This window comes from Manacus vitellinus, unplaced genomic scaffold (genome assembly GCF_001715985.3).
Source record: "Manacus vitellinus isolate BGI_N305 unplaced genomic scaffold, ASM171598v3 scaffold_83_pilon, whole genome shotgun sequence".
NCBI lineage: Eukaryota > Metazoa > Chordata > Aves > Passeriformes > Pipridae > Manacus > Manacus vitellinus.
This window is the reverse complement of record NW_021940836.1, coordinates 613215-632108: the sequence shown is the minus strand read 5'-3', so window position 1 is coordinate 632108 and position 18894 is coordinate 613215. Positions and strand designations below refer to the sequence as shown.

The 18894-nt window shown below is 46.2% G+C and overlaps 1 protein-coding gene across 1 annotated transcript; it reads left to right on the top strand.

Annotated features, from left to right (window-relative positions):
* Positions 1-7937: 7937 nt before the first annotated feature.
* Positions 7938-18305, top strand: LOC103755224 (C-type lectin domain family 4 member E). The gene is made up of 6 exons (XM_018085564.2): positions 7938-8249; positions 11490-11606; positions 15100-15192; positions 16835-16986; positions 17177-17298; positions 17711-18305. Exons 1-6 carry the CDS (start codon positions 8183-8185, stop codon positions 17853-17855), a joined length of 696 nt encoding a protein of 231 aa, XP_017941053.1. The 5' UTR covers positions 7938-8182; the 3' UTR covers positions 17856-18305.
* Positions 18306-18894: the final 589 nt, after the last annotated feature.

The window sequence follows — 18894 nt, the reverse complement described above, 5'->3', positions numbered from 1 at the left end:
GAGGATTTTCAGGTGAGGTGCACCTAAGGGAAGTGCAGGGATATACTCCTGTTTATGCATAAAGCAGCATAGAGGATTGGGAAACAGTTCATTGAGGAGAGTTTAGTCTCCTCTAGAAATCTTCCCAGTCCCCATATCTTTCCTCCCTGGTAGGTTACTGGTGAAATTACTTGGCCTGGCCTGTGGCTGGACCAGCTGAATTCTTCCATCTTTCTGTACTTCCCATTACCAGTGGTTTCTTCTAATGTAGCAGAAGCCAATAAGCAGGCTGCTTGAGAACTACAGTTTCTGATACTGCAGACAATAGTCTTCTCCAGGTAAAGGATCAAGGTCAGGCCCTTAATATGTATCAGCAGATCAAACTGAGCAATATCCCCTGAACATTTATGTTTTACATAGTAGATTGGCTGATTTCCTTAGGCTTTTGGGAAGACCTGCCATCAGTCTGAGAGGGACTAGTCAAAGGGGCAGAAAAGTTTGTGCCAATTGAGAGGCAGCAAATAGAGTCAGGGAAGAAATGTCGAAGGGAAGATCCCAGTTTCATCTGGTTTTTGGTTGTTTCTTTTGTGAAAGTTGTAGTTGAGGTGGGATGTGAGTGTTTCCCACCCCTTTCTCCCATTAATTATGTTCTACATTCTATGACTTATGTCTCACAGTCATGCAGCAACTGTTCCTACCACAGCCATGTGAATTTCAGACTCTAGACTTCACAAAGCCTTGATGCTGTGTGTGGACTCCTGAAGAAATGGAGAGGAAGACTTGTTCTTCCAAATAAAAACCGAACAGGAAACCAAAAACCCCAAAGTCTTTCTGAGCATTGGTAATGAGGAAACAGGATCTGAATCTGAACTCAAGCTGTTAAATCAGCATAAATCTACAGAGTTCTAGGAGGGAGAACAGCTGGGCTGGTAACAAATAGAAGCAGAGCCCTGGGGCCTAAGTAGCTAACACACATAATGCCTCAAGGTCTAGGCAATCTGTTGAGTGCTCATTGCATTACATGAACAATAGACTCTCACTCTAGAGGTGGTTATTGGTTGGTCTCTTTCTTCCAAGTTAATATCTCTGTTCATGCTCACAGGAAAAGGAAAAGCACATTGCAGGATGCAGTGCCCTTCTAGTTTGGTAGCTTAATTTTGCCCCATCCAGAGTTGGACTCTGACAGACATTCCTTGAAGCTGAGCATGGGAAAAATCCATCACTCAGCAATAGCTGGTCGTTAGAGTGAGCAGAGCCACGTTTTCCAGCTGTCACTTTTGGGATGTTATTCCATCACTTGTGTTTGGGGCAGGCCAGGCAGGTAACTTGCAATAGCCTGCTTTCCCTTTTCTTTCCTAGGCATTGTAGAACAGCGACTCCCGAGCCCTGGGACAGAAGCATCTGGCTTGCTTAGTAGACTGGTTTTTTAGTCCTTGAAGCAGTCTGAAGAGACATTCCGTAAAGGAGGAAGCCGCCTGTAACTTGCCGCCTTTGTGCTGAGCCTTGTGTTTTAGGGATGTGTGGTGCTCCCCTGCCCTCCTAGCCTGGTCTGCAAGCCTCATCCGCGATCGGGCATTGGAAGTTCAGTCTCACCTATGACAGTGTGCTGCCATCTGCTGCCGAAACCCTTTGTTGCGGGCTTTCCTGCAATTCCTGGGCTCAGCCACCATCTTCGGGGGCTGGCTGGGCCTCCAGGAATCGGGGGAGTGGCAGGTGGGATGTAGGCAGACATCACCTGAGACCTGGCTAGCACTGGTGAGGTGCTCTCTGAAAAGAAACTGCAGCTGGCGATTTGTACTTTGATAATTTGGCAGTAATGGAACTGGTGCTTTCAAATGTACCTATGTTCTGCAATCCTAATGCCCTCTGTGTTTCCCTGCTGCACAGAGAGCCTTGTGTGGGGCTTGGAATCAAGCCGTGCCAGGGCAAGCACATATCTCCTCTTGTGGTCCAGTGTATTTACAGCTATGTATTTCTGTTGTCTTTGAAGCTTGGCCCAAAGGAACAGCACCCCTCCTAGTCTTTTTTAAAGTGATGTCTAAACATTTGTCTGTAAGTGCATGTTTACGGTGTTAAGCAAACTGTTCAAAGGTGTGTGGAGATGCTGTGTCTAATGCTATGCAAACCAGCACTTTGGTTAGCTAGCAGGGACAAGGAAGTGTAGTCCAGTGAGCAGCAGTGCCAAGTGGTAAGGAGTAGGAGAGCATTTTTTTGGGTAATATGTGCTGAGGGGCTGTAGATATGGCAGCATAGGCTGTATGTCTGGCCCAGAGTTAGGGGCTGCCACCAATACCTAAAGCTGAAGTCAATACCATGGGTATGTGCTGTGCTTGGAAATGACCACTGCATATTTTTTGGTAACAAAAAAGCCCTTAAACAATACATTCCATACAGGGGCAGGCTGGGGTGGGGCCCATGGTGGGCCAGCAGTGTGGTGAGACATCTGACATGGGAGGGTGGTCAGTGGTGGGGAATGCTGAGGTCTGACAGCTATCCTTCACCTCAGGAAGGGCAGAGGCTGGGTGAGGACCAGGATGGTGTGCTGAGCCTGTCTGGTCCAGTCTTAAAATGCTAAATACATGAATAACTGTGAACTGGAAGCAGGGTCTAAGAGACTCGGGCCATGGTGCTGCAGGCCAGTGTGAGTCATCAAGGAGCACTTTGCTCTCTGTGTCATCCCAGCTGGCAGCTCCGGGACCTGCAGGGAGTCAGCAGCAGGGGCCCTTCGCCCTTTGAGTCAATGCTGGCTCCATGCTGGAGCATGGTACCCTGAAGTGCCATTTGCCCGCCCTTCACTTTACTGTGCCGACTTCAGTGTCCTGCCGTGGTAAAAGTCAGTGACACAGGCACCTGGAGAGTGTGCTCTTCAAAAAAAATTGCCCTTCCCCATCCAACTGTGTTGGCATCTGTGTCATGAGGAGGCTCTTGCATACAGTTGAACCCCAAAGCTTAAGCACTCCCTGCCTGGCATTAAAACTTTCCTAGCGTGTTTCAGTGACGAGGTGCCAAGGAGTGTCTGACTGAGTTGACTCTTCTCCCTGGGTTTCATTCAGCTTTCTGTCGCTGTTTCCAAATGGCCTTTGCCTTGTCATGTCCTGACTGGACAGGACAGTGCAGACATGGGAGGTCTGCACTCCTCTAGGGGCAGATGGTGTCCCCCTGCCCTGCTGCTGGCCAGCACAAGGTGGGCTCGGAGGCTGCAAACGGCATGCAGAGCTGCCTTGGCTACAGAGTGCAGGGTAAGGGTCAGCACAGGCCATTTACAATCTCACTTATACATCTGCCCTTGAGGATATGAGTGGGGTGAGGGAGCACTGCAGGACCAGGGAAGTTTGTGCTGCTATTCCAGACCCACCTGCTGGGACAGCCTAACCAGTAGAGCTGTCCCCAAAACCTCCCTATGAGAAGATTTTACTATGTGGAGAGGATGTGGAGGGAAACAACTTGAGATCAAATAAGAGTGGCCCTAAGATTACGTCATGGATCTGTGTGACCTTACCTGATAACCCTCATAGTTACTTAGTGACTGTGGTTGTTTTCCATTTTTATGCTTTTCTTTCCACTCCCCCCATTCCCCCTTCAAAAGAAGATCAGGTGCATTCACCTCACTGGGCAGAGAGTAGCCAAACTGAACTCAAGGCTGTTGATGATCTGTGTGATCCTTAGACAGAACTGAAAATAAAACATGAAGAATTGGAGGTATTATGTGGCCACAACTTTTTCATGCAAATCCCATATGCAGTTTGTCTAAAATGATAAACTTCACAGCCCTGCCTCTGAAACAGGCCACTGGCGGCTGAGCAGGACTTGGATCTGGCCCAGGTTTGAAGTCAGATATGCCACTGTGGCAAGCAACTGCAGTATCTGGACCTGATTTCCAACAATTTCTGGCCTTGAGACTTGTGACTCCGGTCCAAAAGAGGAAGGGGGCAAAGGTGCGGTGTTCGCAGTAATGGCATAAACCAAAGCTGTGAGGTAAATGCATCTGAATGTGTCCTCGGTCAGCTTTGACTGGATAATTTGTTAATTAGGGGAAATAAATGAAACATCTCTTCTGACGAAACAATCCTATGTTAATGCTTTATGTAAAGAGGCAGGTTGGGGCTTCTTGTCTCCTTGAAGATTCCCTGGATAGTGTTCTTACTTCTCTTATTCTTTCCTTTGTGCCTGGGGGGATTTTGATAGTCTGTCATTACAGCTGGGCACTCGACTTTCCCTTCTGGAGTCTGACTGAGTTTGAGCTCTCTCAGCTCACATAACTTTGGGACATGGCTTCTTCTGCTTGAAAACCTCAAGTCTCACTAAAACTTGGTAGAAATGTGTGCAGGGGAAAAGTGCACAAACCCTTTCTGGGAGGAAACATTTCTTTCTCATCTCTTTCACCGTGTTCTGCATGGTACTGTAACCATATATTCTGGTGAGGTGCTGATCTCTGTCTATGTACTAGTGTTACTCTAGGTGGTTTTGCTCAGGACACCGTGTGTTGCTGCTGACTCAGGCCTGCCTGTGGTGAAGTGCTGCCACCTGCCAGAAACTAGTGTGGCTTCGCAGTGCTGCCTTCTGTTTAACCCATCCCACTCATTGCTCTCACCTCCCTTTCTCACTGTCCGTTCAGTACTTCCCTGTTTTCTCTTCTCCCCTGGATGCTGGCTCAAATGTCCTTTTCTCTGAGCTTTTATAGCTCCATATAGCCCATTTCTTCCTAGGTCTCCTGGCAATTTGTATGGAACCCTGGTTCACCTTCTGTGACTGCCTTCCACGAGAGTTCTCTTATCCTTGCAGCTCTGGCCAGTGTTATCAGCCATGGAATGCCTTTCTCCCAGTTCCCAGGGGGCTGCAGTGCTCCCACACTGTCCCCTGGAGCTGGGGGAACTCAGCTCCTGCAGTAAGAACTGCAGCATACTGCCCCTCCCTGCCTTAACCAGTTCCTTGCAGCAGGGTACACAATGTTGGTAGATCCTCTCAGATGAGCCAAATTCCTCAGGAGCTTTCAAGGAGCTTTCACTGTCTGAATCCCTTTGATTAGGTATCTCACCTCCCTTATTAACTTCTCCCCATTTTCCATGCTTCACTGTCCTTTTTTGCTCTTCCCTTGGCTGCTCTGCTCTCTGGTTCAGATGGATTTTCAAAAGAAGTAAGGCCTGTGCAATGGCGCTGTCTCCTCTGTTGTGACATGGACCTGCTTGCTCGATTGGGTGACACTGTCTGTGAGGTGAAGGGCTTGCTGATACTACATTATTCAAACCTTATTGACAGGTAGGGGAGAAAGAGCTTTCCTCCGGTGCTTTCTGTTTGGGTCAGGCAGCCAAATGGTGCCCATGGAGTTTTGCAGAGCAACCAGCGACGGGAGCACAAGTAAGAAGGAAGTACAGGGCTGTTGAGGTGAGCAAGCACATGAGTCCTAGAAAGGAGCTGGGTCGTGAGGCAAGTGGGAATTGGGAGTGTGGGAGGTATGTGGCACTGCAGAGTAGGGTTCAGCTGAAAGATGTCTGTGGGGAAACACAGGTATTGTTGGAGGACAAGGGGATGAGCAGAACACAGGAGTGGGGAAAGAGAGGAACTGAGGAGCAGCAGTGGGAATGCAAGGAATCAAAGTGTGAGTTCAGGTTTTTTTATAAAGCAAGATGTTATTTTTTTTTGTTTTTTTTTTAGCACCACAACTAACTGCAGGGCCCAATTGTTCCTGTCTTCCACCCAGTTACATGCCATCAGTGCATATGAAATGCAAAGGACAAATTTTACCCTCAGGAATATCGCCTCACTGTTGTTGCGCAGCTCAGCATTCCATCCTATGGAAGTGTGATTCAAGGTTGAATTTCGATAGCAAGCAACAACAACTCTGATGGCTGAGAAAGAAGAATTGAGCTGTCTACTGATGTTTGAGTGCAGTCTAGTGTAATCTAATAAAAAGAGCAGCTACAGCCTGAATTCGCATTTGAAATGCCTCAGCTCTGTTTGGAGATGTGATTCAATGGAAAAACCTTTGTGACTTCCTTCTTTGTCTGCTGATTGTATTTCCTGTTTCTCCACAGTGGAAATCTTGAAACCCTGACAGGAAGTAAGCCTTTTCCTCACGAGACTGGGTCTGTTGAGCTTGGTTGGGTGGTGACAGGGGGAAGCATGCAGAGGATTGCTCTGAAATCTCAACATGAAATTTGAGGGCTTACTAGATTTCAGCAGACACTCAGGGGAGACTTAATTCCAGTGAGAGGGCCAAGCCTGAAGACAAAGCATAGTGCTGGAAGGATGTTGGAAAGAAAAGCAGGCAGCATGCATATTCTCAAGGGGCCAGGCTTCTGTTCTGCAAATGTTCTGATTCTTGTATAAAAGTCACGCTCTTTGCAAACAATACAAAATGGAGAAATAAAGCCAGTTTAGAGCACACAAGACATGAGGAGGCTCCTTGGTAAAGAAATCCAGCTACATATACCCTACTCTGTTTAGGGGTAGTTCTCTGTAATCTGTGTTCACGTGCCCTTTACCTTCTACCACATTATGGTCCTCTGGTGTCTGATGCATGTTCTTCCTGGTACTGCCCTATCTCACCTCCAGCTCTGCCCTGTGTGCCCTCTGTGCTAGCTCCCTGGATGTCCTGTGAGCATCTCAGTCTGCTCTGCTTTAAGGAAATTCCAGCTAGCTAAACTAACCAAGCAAAGCTTTCTCCTTGTCCCTTCTGGTTGTTTTGGAGACCTTGTTGTGGCTTTTCGATACTTAGATGGGGCTTAAAAGAAGGATGGAGAGAGACTTTCTACCAGCACCTGTAGTGATAGGACAAGGGGTAATGGTTTTAAAGTGGAAGAAGCCAGATCTGGATTAGATATAAGGAACAAAATCTTTACAATGAGGATGTTGAAACACTGGCACAGTTTGCCCAGAGAAGCTGCTGATTCCCCTTAATTGAAAATGTTTCAGACCAGATTGGAAGGGGTTTTGAGCAGCCTGATGTTGTGAAAGATGTCCTCGCCCATGGCAGTGGGCTGGACAAGACAGTCTGCGAAGGTCCGTTCTGACCCAAACCATTCTGTGATTCCTGAGTCCTATCTGCTGACTGAACCCTTCTCACCCTGCCTGACTTACTGGCATTTCTTCTCAGAGTCTGTCTGATCTAGCATGTATCTCAGCAGCCATTTCCCTTAATTGTCTTCTTTCAAGATCTGCTCCAGCTTGAAATCGGGCTAAAGATCAGACTGACATTTTGTCCAAGGTAATATCAGAGGCCTTTACCAGAAAGCAGATAAGGGAGATAAATTACAGTGTTGGAGCAAAAAAATATAAACCATCCCTTTTCAAAAGCCTCTGAAATGGAACCTGAAGCAAGCACTGCTCTGAACTTCCACAGGCTGTGAATCAGGTTGTGACAGAGAGGTCACTGTGTGTGGTCTTCCCAATAACCTCTCAAACCATCAGCAATTTTTTTTTTTAAATCCACTTTGCTTGCTCTCCTCCTTGACCTTGGCCTCATCCTTTTGTTTCTCCTTGGATATATCATAGTTCTGATTATTTTTATTCCTTTGCCTAAGGCTGCAGATCCCTAGTCTCACTTCTACAGGAACATTTCCTTATTTGAGATTTGTTATAAGTGCTAGCTCCCAAGTGGGACTGACTTCCGAGAATGACACATAACTACAACATATGATGTAGAAAATGCAGCTTAATCACAAGGGACTAGTGAGGGCAGGATGCATTTTATATTGGACTGTGGGTTAAACTGGGCTAGGAGCTGTGATAGCTGCAAACCTAGGGACAATAGTAGAATGCAAACAGACAAAGGAAGGCATGAAAATATGAGAATAGGAGAAAGTTAAATAAGAAAGGTAAAAAGACAAAAAGAAAACCCTAAAAATATCTTTAAAAGCAAGGCTATCAGCTGGGAATTGGTTAAGGGGAAGGAAGGATGCAACTTCCTTTTCAGTTGTTAGGTTCTCTTTTTTTTTATGTCTCAGAAGCTTTCATAGTGCCAGGGCTGATTTTCTGGGCTAAGAAACTGAAGACCCATATGGAGCACTTCTGAGCTCCCAGGAATTCTGAGGTTATTGCCAGTGTTTCTGGTGTTTAACACAGCCTTCTTTTATGGGCAGAGGGTGAATGAGCTGATGGGAAAGCCTCAGTAACCTATTGGTGTCACCCCCTGGAAACAAGGACCTAAAAGGATCACATTTTATGTGGCAAAACTAAGGACAGGGTCAGTGGTCACACTGATTAAATGGCATCAGAAGTCACCTATGCTGAGGTGAAGTTCAAGAATGCATCACTGGCTGCAGTGGTTGAAGGTAAGGAATGGATGGGTTATTCAGGGGAAATGGAGCTGGCATGAAGGGGGGCTGAAGAACAGGGAACAGAGTCTTTTCCTGCCTGGTCTTGATGGATTGGTGAGAAAAAGGAGCTGTCTACCACTAAATAAGCAGGAGACTGGAGGAGTTTTGAAGTAAGAGTCTCGAGGAATGTCTGCAAGAGTAAAGGTGAGTTGGAGTTGCAACATGATCAAGAATGACTACTGGGAGCACAGACAGTAGGTTTAAAGTGAACATTCATTAAGGAATGTATTTGGGCTCCCTCAGTCCCCTGGTTGCAACACCAACAGTGGCAATAGGTATAAGGTGCAGCATAGGCACTGTACAGGAGTAGTGCTTAGCCCTGCTTCTGTGCTGGCTGCATCCTTACATGGTATGTAGTCTTGAATGAGTCGTTTTTGGACAGTATTGAGTACCAACAATTTATTACAAACAATCTAATCTGTTACAAAGGTGAAGGGGCTCCCAAAGCAGAAAATAAGCCCAAGCCCTTGCTGCTACTGCTCCTGCTTCTAAGAGAGTGAGACCACAGATTCCTGCTTATGGAAAGGACAGGAGTCTCCCTGTAGCAGAGCAGTCAGTTGTACTCTGCAGCTTCATGAGAAGTGGTACTGGCTGCAGGAACTTATAACCCCATTTTCCATGGTTGATTGAGATATGGTCATTGAAGAAAAGAGACCCAAAACTTGAACAAAACACCCTAAAATACACAGAAGGAGAATTATTTAAGATCTGGAGGAAGATCCAACTCTATTATTGATGTCTGCCGCTCCTGAAAAATAATTAACACACCAAACAAATTTTTATTGCTATTAAAAATTACAATGGTAATTTTTTTTTACCAGACTTTATGCAAATGTAAGGCATGTTCTGATCAGTTTGTAGTCATTATGCCACAAGTAGGAACCAACAGAGAGGCTTTATGTATGGCTCATTGCTTCTGCCCTGACATAGAGAACCCTATACAACAGGTTTCAGGGGAGTGAAAGTATGTGTGCATAAATTAATTACTGCTGCTAAGGATATTAACTTGACTATTAACAGCTTTAATTCAGTTTTACAATCCCAAACAGAGCAGACATCAGCTCCAGGTTATTCCTTGCCTGCTCTGAGGCATGAGTCATGGAAATAAATGACTGTCTTGAAAGCTCACAGTTTTCAATGCACCAAGATTAGCTGGTTCTGGATACAGCTAGCATTTCCATTGTGGTGAGGTGGGGGTGGTGGAAGTTCCCCACCGTGTTCCAAATGATATTCCAAAGACATCTGATCCAGCCATGTCTGCTTGAGCTGTGGATGCCAAGCTTATGCTATAGGTTTGGGTGTGTGCTTAGGGTCTGATTTTGGGTGTGCCTGTTGAAGTGATCTCACACTGCCTGTTGTTTATACTTGGAATGCAGAGGAGTGTCTGGTAGTACCATTGCAGACAGTTCTGTGTCTCTCACAGCCTCACACTATGCACATAGGATGAGCGTTATGATTGTTAGTGAAAGGTTGAGACAGTCTTGCTGCTCTGTTGTTCTTCTGAATGGTTACTCTGGCCATGCAGACCCCGTGTTGGTAATGGCCAAGCACACCTGGGTTTTCCCATTCTGTAGCCTCTTCAGGGGTTCTAGGGATACCAAAACTGGCAGTCAAGAAGTTAGAGAGGAGAAGGCTAATCAAACAATACATGAACTCTAGCAGGAAATTCCTCATTTCCAACCAGGATTTCCCAGATAAAAACACAGGCATCTGTGCTGCCCCACACTTGCTACCTGTGCCTAGGAGATGTTGGTTTACATGCTGAATAACCAGCATATGCTCATCAAGTCTGTTGTGTTGGGATCATGCTGGAAATTTTACAAGCAAGCAGACCAACTGTGGAAAGCATTTTGCAGGGAGCTCAACCCACTGAGTGTGCACAAGGTTACTGCACTCAGCACTACTGCTGCTGAGGGGGATGGCATACAGTGCTCCCTGTGCTGCTTGGGTGAGAGTGTGGGATGCTCAGGTCTGACTGGGCACAGGTTGAACAGTCATACTCTGGATGTGCTGCACATCAAAAAAGTTATTTGGACTGGTTGGGTCTGAAGTAGGTGGCTGGACTCCAGATCATGAGCTGGTTCCTTGTTTTCACTACAGACAAAAGCTTTGGCTAGAAAAAACATTATTTCACCAATCTGGATCTTGTCTGTCTATGAATTTTTTCTCTACAAATAATGCAACATTATGCCTTTTGCCCTTCTGTAACCTTTGGGAAGTAGTCAGAAGGCTTTCACAAAGAGCAGGTTTCTGGAAGTCTTGCTTACTAGACATGACTGGCAGGCACACATGGCTGCTGATAGACTTGGGAGTTTCATGCTGAACAACAAATGAGGTCTCTCTAAATCTTATCATTAATATCAGTCTCTCCAAAAACTTATTTACTCCTGTCCTGCAGTGAGTGCTACAGTCTCTTTACCTTTCTATTTGCTCTGGCTTGTGTACCTGCCACAAACTAGAACAATCTCCTAACAAGTGATGGCTTCTCCTTCCCTGTGACCTGCTCCTCTGTCTACTTCCAAACCTCCTCAGTATTGGCAAAATCCCCCTAGACAAAAGTCAAGTCCTGTCAAGTCTTAATCTGAGTGTGATACTTTACTTAGGCTGCTGGACACAGCCCTTTGTTCTCCCGAGGTATCCATCCTAGTGGAACCTATTAGAGCAAATCTCTGAACCCTGGCTCAGAAAGCAGAGATGGAAGGGAAGAATATAGCTTTTAATCTCCCAATGATTATGAGCCATCATAGCGTTGTACATTTTTTGTCTCCTGTACTCATTCATCTTATATCAACCTTCTGCACAGGAAGTCCAAAATGCTAAGAAGGAACTGAATCAGGCATAAAAGGTTTTCTGCAGCTTTGGGCTCATTCTAGAAAGACACTGTTTCTCTTTAGATTTTGAGGCCACATGAAGGCTTCACCTCCTAATAACAGCAGTTAGCATTGTTAGCTCACCAGTTGGGCTGGGACTGGGAATACTGTCACTGAACTTGACTTCTCTAGAAACCACAGAGGTCCCCTGCTTTGTCCCAGTCTGCTCTTCTCCCCAGCCATGTAACTTCCACATCAGAAATTAAATTGCTTTTTATTTTTGAGGAGCTCTTTCTGGAGTAGTACATCCTTGATATGTGGTCTGGGGACTGACCAAAGCATAGTTGACTGTGGTGTTTTGTTTGGTTTGTTCCTTCACTTTTAGCACCTCCTGAGACGAAGAAGTGTGAGCACCACCCCCAGAAATACCCACCGTGGCTCCCATGGCTGATCTCACTGTTGCTCCTCTTGACATGCATTGCCCTTGTTGTTGTTCTCCTTGGTGAGTATGTGCAGGCTGGTTACAGAAGAGAGGTCTGGGGGAAGTGCTGGGAGAAAGGAAGAGAAATCAGTACCCAGAGGGGAATACCTTCCAACCAGAGGGGGCTTTTACTCAAGAACAATTTTGTCATGAGAAAAGGATGCAAGCACCAGCATTTGGGTTCAGAACATCCAAACGTTGAACATTTTAATGGTATGTTTAGGAGCAAAATCTTCCCTGATTAATTAAGCATTGGGGATTTAAGGGCACAGTTGCAACATGACACAAACTTCTCTCTTGTAGGCCAGCCAAACCAGAGGTTCTGGCCAACTGGCATGTGGGAGGCAGGACTACCCCACCATTATGCCAGATGGTTCTGTTTTACCCACCCTTTTCCTGAGAATTATGAAAAGAGTTAGGCAGGAAAGGGCTACTGGAGGTCTCTAGTCTATTGCCCTGCTTGAAGCATGGCCATTTTCAAAACTGCATGGTTGTCTGGGCTTTGTGTAAAGGTCTCAGGTTTTCCTGACCTGACTTTGTATATGTCTGCATACATCCCCCAAATCTTCCACTGTTTACCTGGGTTTTTTCAGTGTGCCCAGATTGCACATTCCCATCTTGAATGGCCTCTTTGGAACTTAGGAACAATTCTCTACCTTCATACTACACAAAAAGGAACTAAATTACATTTAGCAGAGGGGAAAAAGTGGAGATGGAAGGACAACGGCCTACACAGGCAGCTGAATCTGCACTTAGGCTCTCTAAGGTGCTTGGACACACTTTGTGTCCTAACAGAAAACATGGCTTCTCATAGTCCTGGCATCTCTAGGATGAGCTGCACAGTGCTAACTCTCACACCTTTTTAGGGTTAATTGCAGATTAAATAATTAAAAATTATTCTTGCACATGCAGTTTGTGGAGATTGTGATTGCTGTTTCATTCTCATTTTCTGTTAAAGACAATTCATGGCATGTTTCCACAAATTGTCAATAACTGTGATGGATTCTGATAGAGGCATATATTATGATAAATCACTGCCCTTCCTTTTGCTGTCATTAGTTCCTGAGTCCCAGGAGTTTGTACTGCTTTGTTCCCAAATGTATAACTTTTCACAGTACTAGGCTAAAAGGTTGGGGAGTTTTAGGGTGGGATGTTAGAGCCTGATACTTTCTCATACACATGGAAGGTTTAATTTTTAGTGGCAAATTTACTTATCCAAGTTAATTGATGCTACATAGGATTTTGGTTTAGCAGAGTGATACAGCAAATGTATTAAAATGAAAACACCAGTACAAATTTCACATAGCAGAGAGTGGCAATTGCAATGCACAGATGAATCACAATACAAACATGATTTTCGTTAGTGGTCATACAAACATAGAATAGTAAAATCATTAATGTTGGAAAAGACCACTAAGGTTATGCAGTCAAACCGTTAACCAAACACTGCCAAGCTCACGACTAAACCATGCCCCCCAAGTGCCAAATCTAGATGTTTTTTGAACACTTCCAGGAATGGGGATTCCTCTGCTTCCCTGGGCAGCCTGTTCCAATCCTTGACCCACCTTTCCGTGAAGAGGTTTTTGCTCACATCCAAACTAAACCTCCCCTGGTACAACTTGAGGCCATTTCCTCTTGTCCTGTTAGTTGTCACCTGTGAGAAGAGGCTGACTGTAACCTGGCTACAGCCTCCTTTCGGGTAGTTGTGAAGAGCAATACGGTCCCCCCTGAGCCTCCTCCTCTCTCTCCAGGCTAAACAACCCCAGCTCCCTCAGCCAATCCTCATAAGACCTGTGCTCCGGACCCTTTCCCAGCTTTGTTGCCCTTTTCTGGACAAGCTCCAGCACCTCTTTCTTGTAGTTAGGGGCCCAAAACTGAACACAGTTCTGCAATACATTCAGCATCAAGACATCCAGTGTCCCCGATGACCAAGAAAAAAAAATATGAGGGGACAGCTCAGGCCCAGTGCTTTCCTCAGGTAAGTCTTTTTAGTCATTCATTTTTTTACTCTCTTTTGGACTAAGCCACATATACACTCATCCCATGCTGGTCTGGCTAACTTAGGAAGACACCACTCTCTTCGTGATCTTTAGAGGGATGCACAGTTGGTCAGTTTGCTCAGCTGCACTAAAACAAAGGCCATCTATCTTCTCATCCCCCTTTGTGTAGTGATAAGGTCACCTTTCTTTGCATCAGAGGTGGTCAGTCACTCATTGCCCTTGCCCATCTTCTCTGAGCCTTCTTCCATTCCAGAAATTCATTCCTCATCAGGCACTGAGGCCACTATGAGGCCTCACCTTGAGTCCTGTGTGCACTTTTGGGCACCACAATATAAAAGAGACATTCAGCTATTAGAGAGCATCCAAAGGAGGGTCATGAGGATGGTGAAGGGTCTGGTGGGGAAACGTTATGAGGAGTGGCTGAGTTCACTTGGTCTGTTCATCCTGGAGGAGTCTGAGGGGAGACCTCACTGGGGTCTTCAACATCCTCATGAAGGGAAGCAGAGGGGCAAGTACAGATCCCTTCACTCTCATGACCAGTGACATGACCCAAGAGAACGGCATGAAGCTGAGTTGAGGGAGGTTAAAGTTGGATGTCAGGAGAAATTTTTCATCCTGAGGGTGGTTGCACACTGGAACAGGCTTCCCAGGGTAGTGGTCACAGCACCAAGCCTGCCAAAATTAAAAAAGCATTTGGACAATATTTTCAGGCTCGTGGTGTGATTCTTGGGAATATCCTGTAAAGGGCTAGGAGTTGGACTCAATGATCCTGATGGGTCCCTTTCATCTCAGCGTACTCTATGGTTCCCTGATCCTGTGATGCCTCTATTCTCCCCACTAGTAAACATACTTCTAAATGAAATAATTAATAAAAACAGACATCTGTGTTGCTGAGCACATCCTGATTGGTTTTAAGTCAATACCACTGAGTGTTTGAGTTACTAATAGGTCCTTCAGGTTGTGGATGTGACCATTCACCAACACTGTATTATTCCCCAGAAACTGGGGGCTATGAAATCCTAGGAGTTTACCCTCTACCCTGATTTCAGCAGCTCCAGCTGTATGTGATTACCTTCACCTGCACTGTCTGTTGCTGAAGAAACAGACCCATCTGATGTGCTACTCCTCCAAATTACTGTTGATATCTAGTTTAGGGAGTGATAAACCGTGACACTGAAGAGCAGCTTTTTATTCACTGATTGTACAGAGGTTCAGACTGGCAGCTTGGCTGTAGGTATGTTCATGGCAGAGTGGCTGTGGTTGGGTGCAATCAATGCTGCCCTGTCTGGCACATCCTCAGGGTGTGTCCTTCCAGTGTTCCTTCTGCTGTCTGAGATGCAAGATTGTCTCTTTGCGGGCTGGGAAGGCAGCCATGCCACTTGTTTGGGCCAGGAGAGGTGACGGCTGGGACAATGCTTGGTGGGGAAATGGTGGAACAGGAGTGAAGCCCAGAGATGCTGTGTGAGGAGCCAGGAGGAAGGAGTAATCCTGCCACCTTTCCTCTCCCTTTCCAGTGGCTCCCTTCTCCCACAGCAGTGACCGGCCCACAGCCCTGCAGGAGAAATTCACAGCGTGGGAGTGCAACTCAGCGGTGTCGGAAAACAAAGGTCAGTAGGGCTGGCAGGGGCACAGGAGGTCTTTGGGATGGGGACAATGAATGCTGAGGTCTGCTCTGACAGCAAGTGGCAGCAGGAGCAGGCTCGGGAGAGGCAGACTGCAGAGGAGGGAAGCAGGCAGAAAAAGGGTTTCCTGCTAAGAGCTTAGGGGGAGGTGTAAGGGGGGGTACTTTTGAATTAGATGATCAATGGAGCATAGAGGCTCCATTACAGTGAGAAAGGAATCATATTAGGATGTGAAACCAGCTAGAGTATGGTACAATGTAACTTCATGGCACAAGCTAATTGTAAGGTCCACTGTGCTTTTTAGCAAGTCAGCCTGATATCCCCTATTATCAGAGCTGAGTTCTTCCTTGGTTTTGCTACATATTGCAAGATAGATACATCTACCCTTGAAACACAGTGGTAGAGGTCATACATGGGGTGAGAAAGATGATGATGGGAGGAAGATGATGTGGGCAGGGGTCGCTCGCCCCTTGCCCCACAAGTAGGGCACGTGCAGACTGTTACCATCAGGTAATGATTAGGCAGTGTTTGGCTGCCATTCAGGCATCACCTTATACTGTGTACTGGTCCTAAGTAGCGTAATGTGGAACTGATAAAAATGGGGTGTCGGGACTGCTGAGCTGAGCGATGCTCATCCTGCCACCGAGACTGTGTTGCTCCGTGGGGATGCCCGCTAAGCACGAGTGCCAACCAGCTGCTGCAGATCCTGACAGCCCTGGCCTGTCTGTGTGGGTAAGCACAGTTTATTGACAGGAAGCAACCGAGAAAGCAAACTTTTTAATATCCTTTTAGTGTTCCTTTAATTCCCCTTTTATTATTGAATATTGTTACATAAATAAGTTGTTCATAGTATTTCCCTTTAATTTCCTTTTACTAACCAATATCATGTTAATAGCTATCCATAATATCATGTTAAGATCCTTTTTTGATATCCCTTTAAAATCCCTTTTTTACTAGTTAATATCATGTTATAAATGCTGTTCATATTTTTATTTTTTTTTTAAGGCCACGCAATAAGGTAGTTATTTTGTATCCTTTTTAGTTTTTAATTCTTTTTGCTAAGTTTATTATCATTATTATTCTCACTGTAATAAAAGATATTTTGTGTGTTTGAATGTTTCTGGCACTTGTTTTTATTCCGGACATGTATCCAAACAAACTGTTACAGGAGGAGAGGGCCATGTTAATGATGTCCTGGAGGGCATCGTGGATGTGAACTCTGACCAGACAAGGGGGACAGCACAGAGTGGCACAGGGGAGGTTAACAATGGAGCAATAGTAAAAGGGCAGCTCCAGTCAAGGAAAGAAGCAATATCCCCTGTTTCCTGGGACTAAAGGCCTAAAGGAGACTGACTTGACAAGGAGAAGACAAACTAGACCACCAAAATAATCTTGTGAAGACCTGCAAGGAGATTACCAGGATTCTGTGTACACAAACCTCACTGGTCATCCTCAAAGCAGTGCGGGAAAAGTATCTGTCCTCTGCTTGTTTTTCAAGCACTTTCTGTCAGGAGAAGTGACTAAGGAGAACATGAGCACTGGCCCTGGAGGACTTGGATCTTTGCAATCACCATCTCTCTTGTTGCTAGCATTTATTGCATTCATTCTGTGTTCTCTCCCCGCACAGGCCGAGGCTGGATGTGCTGCCCGAAAGGCTGGAGAAGGTTTCAAAACAGCTGCTATTTTCTGTCCCTTGATAAGATGTCCTGGTCTGAGAGTGAGCAGAACTGCACTGGGATGGGCTCCCACCTGGTGGTGATCAACAGTGAGGAAGAGCAGGTACATGCACAGGGCTGAGGGAGGGGCAGAGCAGCCACAGAGACAATGCTGGGTCTTGGAGGGGACTAAGAGCCCCTCCTTGTCCTGCACTGGGTTCTGTTTGCCACCATCCCTACTCCACATGGACTCCTGATGCCTCCCTCTGATCAATCCTGCATCTCACAGACATTGCACTCTCCCTCATTTCCAGGTTTTCCTCTCTAAACAGATAAAACCAGTTCTAAAAGCAGAGAATTTCTACATTGGTCTGAGAGCAGAGATTGTGGATCAGTGGCAGTGGGTGGACAAGACTCCCTATAATGTAACAGCAGCGTGAGTATCCCTGGATGGAGAGTGATTGGTGTGCCTCCTGGTAGTGCGAGAAAGTAGGGGAGATGTGAGGGTGTCTATTGGTGTGTGAGAGGGAGGTATCACAAACTTGCCCTGAAGGCAGACACGTGTCTCTGCTGGGTGTGAAGTTCATGGGGTGAGTGGTGGTGATCAGTTCCCCCCAGAAGGAAGGAGCAGGGCCCTTCTGTGTTGGAAGGCTGTAGAAAGAAGGCAGGTTTCCACATGACACTTGTGCCAGTGGGATATCAGAGAGGGTGGAAGGGTACTGCTTCTGTCCATGAATCAGCATTGGGAATTTTTCTCTCTCCCCTTCAAGTCTTGCATCCTTCTGTAGCATTTTCCAGCAGTTCTTTACAATGAAAGCTGGGGAGTAACATGCCTGTCTCTGTCTCAGGTTCTGGCGAAGAAATGAACCAAGTGAAAGTGATTATGAGAAGTGTGTTGTAATGCATAGGAATTCAGAAATACCCAACAACTGGAATAATGTCGAATGTCAGATGTTTTATCGGATTTGTGAAGCTGCTGCCATAACTCTATGATGGAAAAACCCCCATCCTTAGCAAAAATGGGAGATGATCAGTGAGCTGAGACAGGCAGAGGGCTGTGCTGGAGGGGTGAGGAGCCCTGAAGCCTGCATCTTCACTGTGCTGCGTGGGATAATGGAAGTGGAAGTGATACGACCCTTTGTCCAGCATCCCCAGTGCATCGAGGGGCTGAGGGAACACTTGAAAGCTGAGGGTCATCAAAGCAGGTCCCGTGTTCTTGTGTCCTCTTCTCTCTGAGTGGGTCCAGAGGCCACTTGCAGAAACGACATGGAGTTCTCCAGGAAGAAGACACAGGAATGGAAGACAGATGTCCTGAGCTGCATTTTCTTTCTCTCCTTGAGCAGAAGTCTCTGCTTTCTGTTGAGTCACACGCAGAATGTCCTCCAGTTGCACTGGTTTTGTTGAACAAGTTCTGAAATTTATGCAAGAGAAAATACAGTATTAGACCAATAAAAAAGTCTCTGTACAGTGTGTGTAGATCTGTCTTTCTCTCTTTCCATCTTTAATCTGCTGGGGTATAATCCTTGAATCATGGAATGGTTTGTGTTGGAAGGGACCCTTAAAGATCATTGGGTTACAAGCCCTGGGTGTTGAGCATGGCCACCTTCCACTAGAGCAGGTTGCTCAAAGCCCCATCCAGCCTGGCCTTGAACACTTGCAGGGATTGGGCGTCCACAGCTCCTCTGGGAAACCTGGGCCAGTGCTTCACCAACGTCACAGTAGAGAATTTCTTCCTGAAATCTAATCTAACCTACCCTCGTTCAGTTTACAGCCATGAACCCTCGTGCCATCACTACATGGCCTTGTGACAGGTCCCTCTCCAGCCTTCCTGTAAGCCTCCTATAGGTACTGAAAGGTTGCTCTAAGGTCACCTTGGAATCTTCTCTTCCCCAGGCTGTACAAATGCCACAGCCTGTCTTTAGAGGAGAGGTGCTCCAGCCCTCTGTCTCCATTCCCTTTGCCTTCATCTCCATGGCTCTTCCTCTGGACAATCCACTCTGGGCCTTGAGTGCCACCTGGAGGAAGCAGTCCT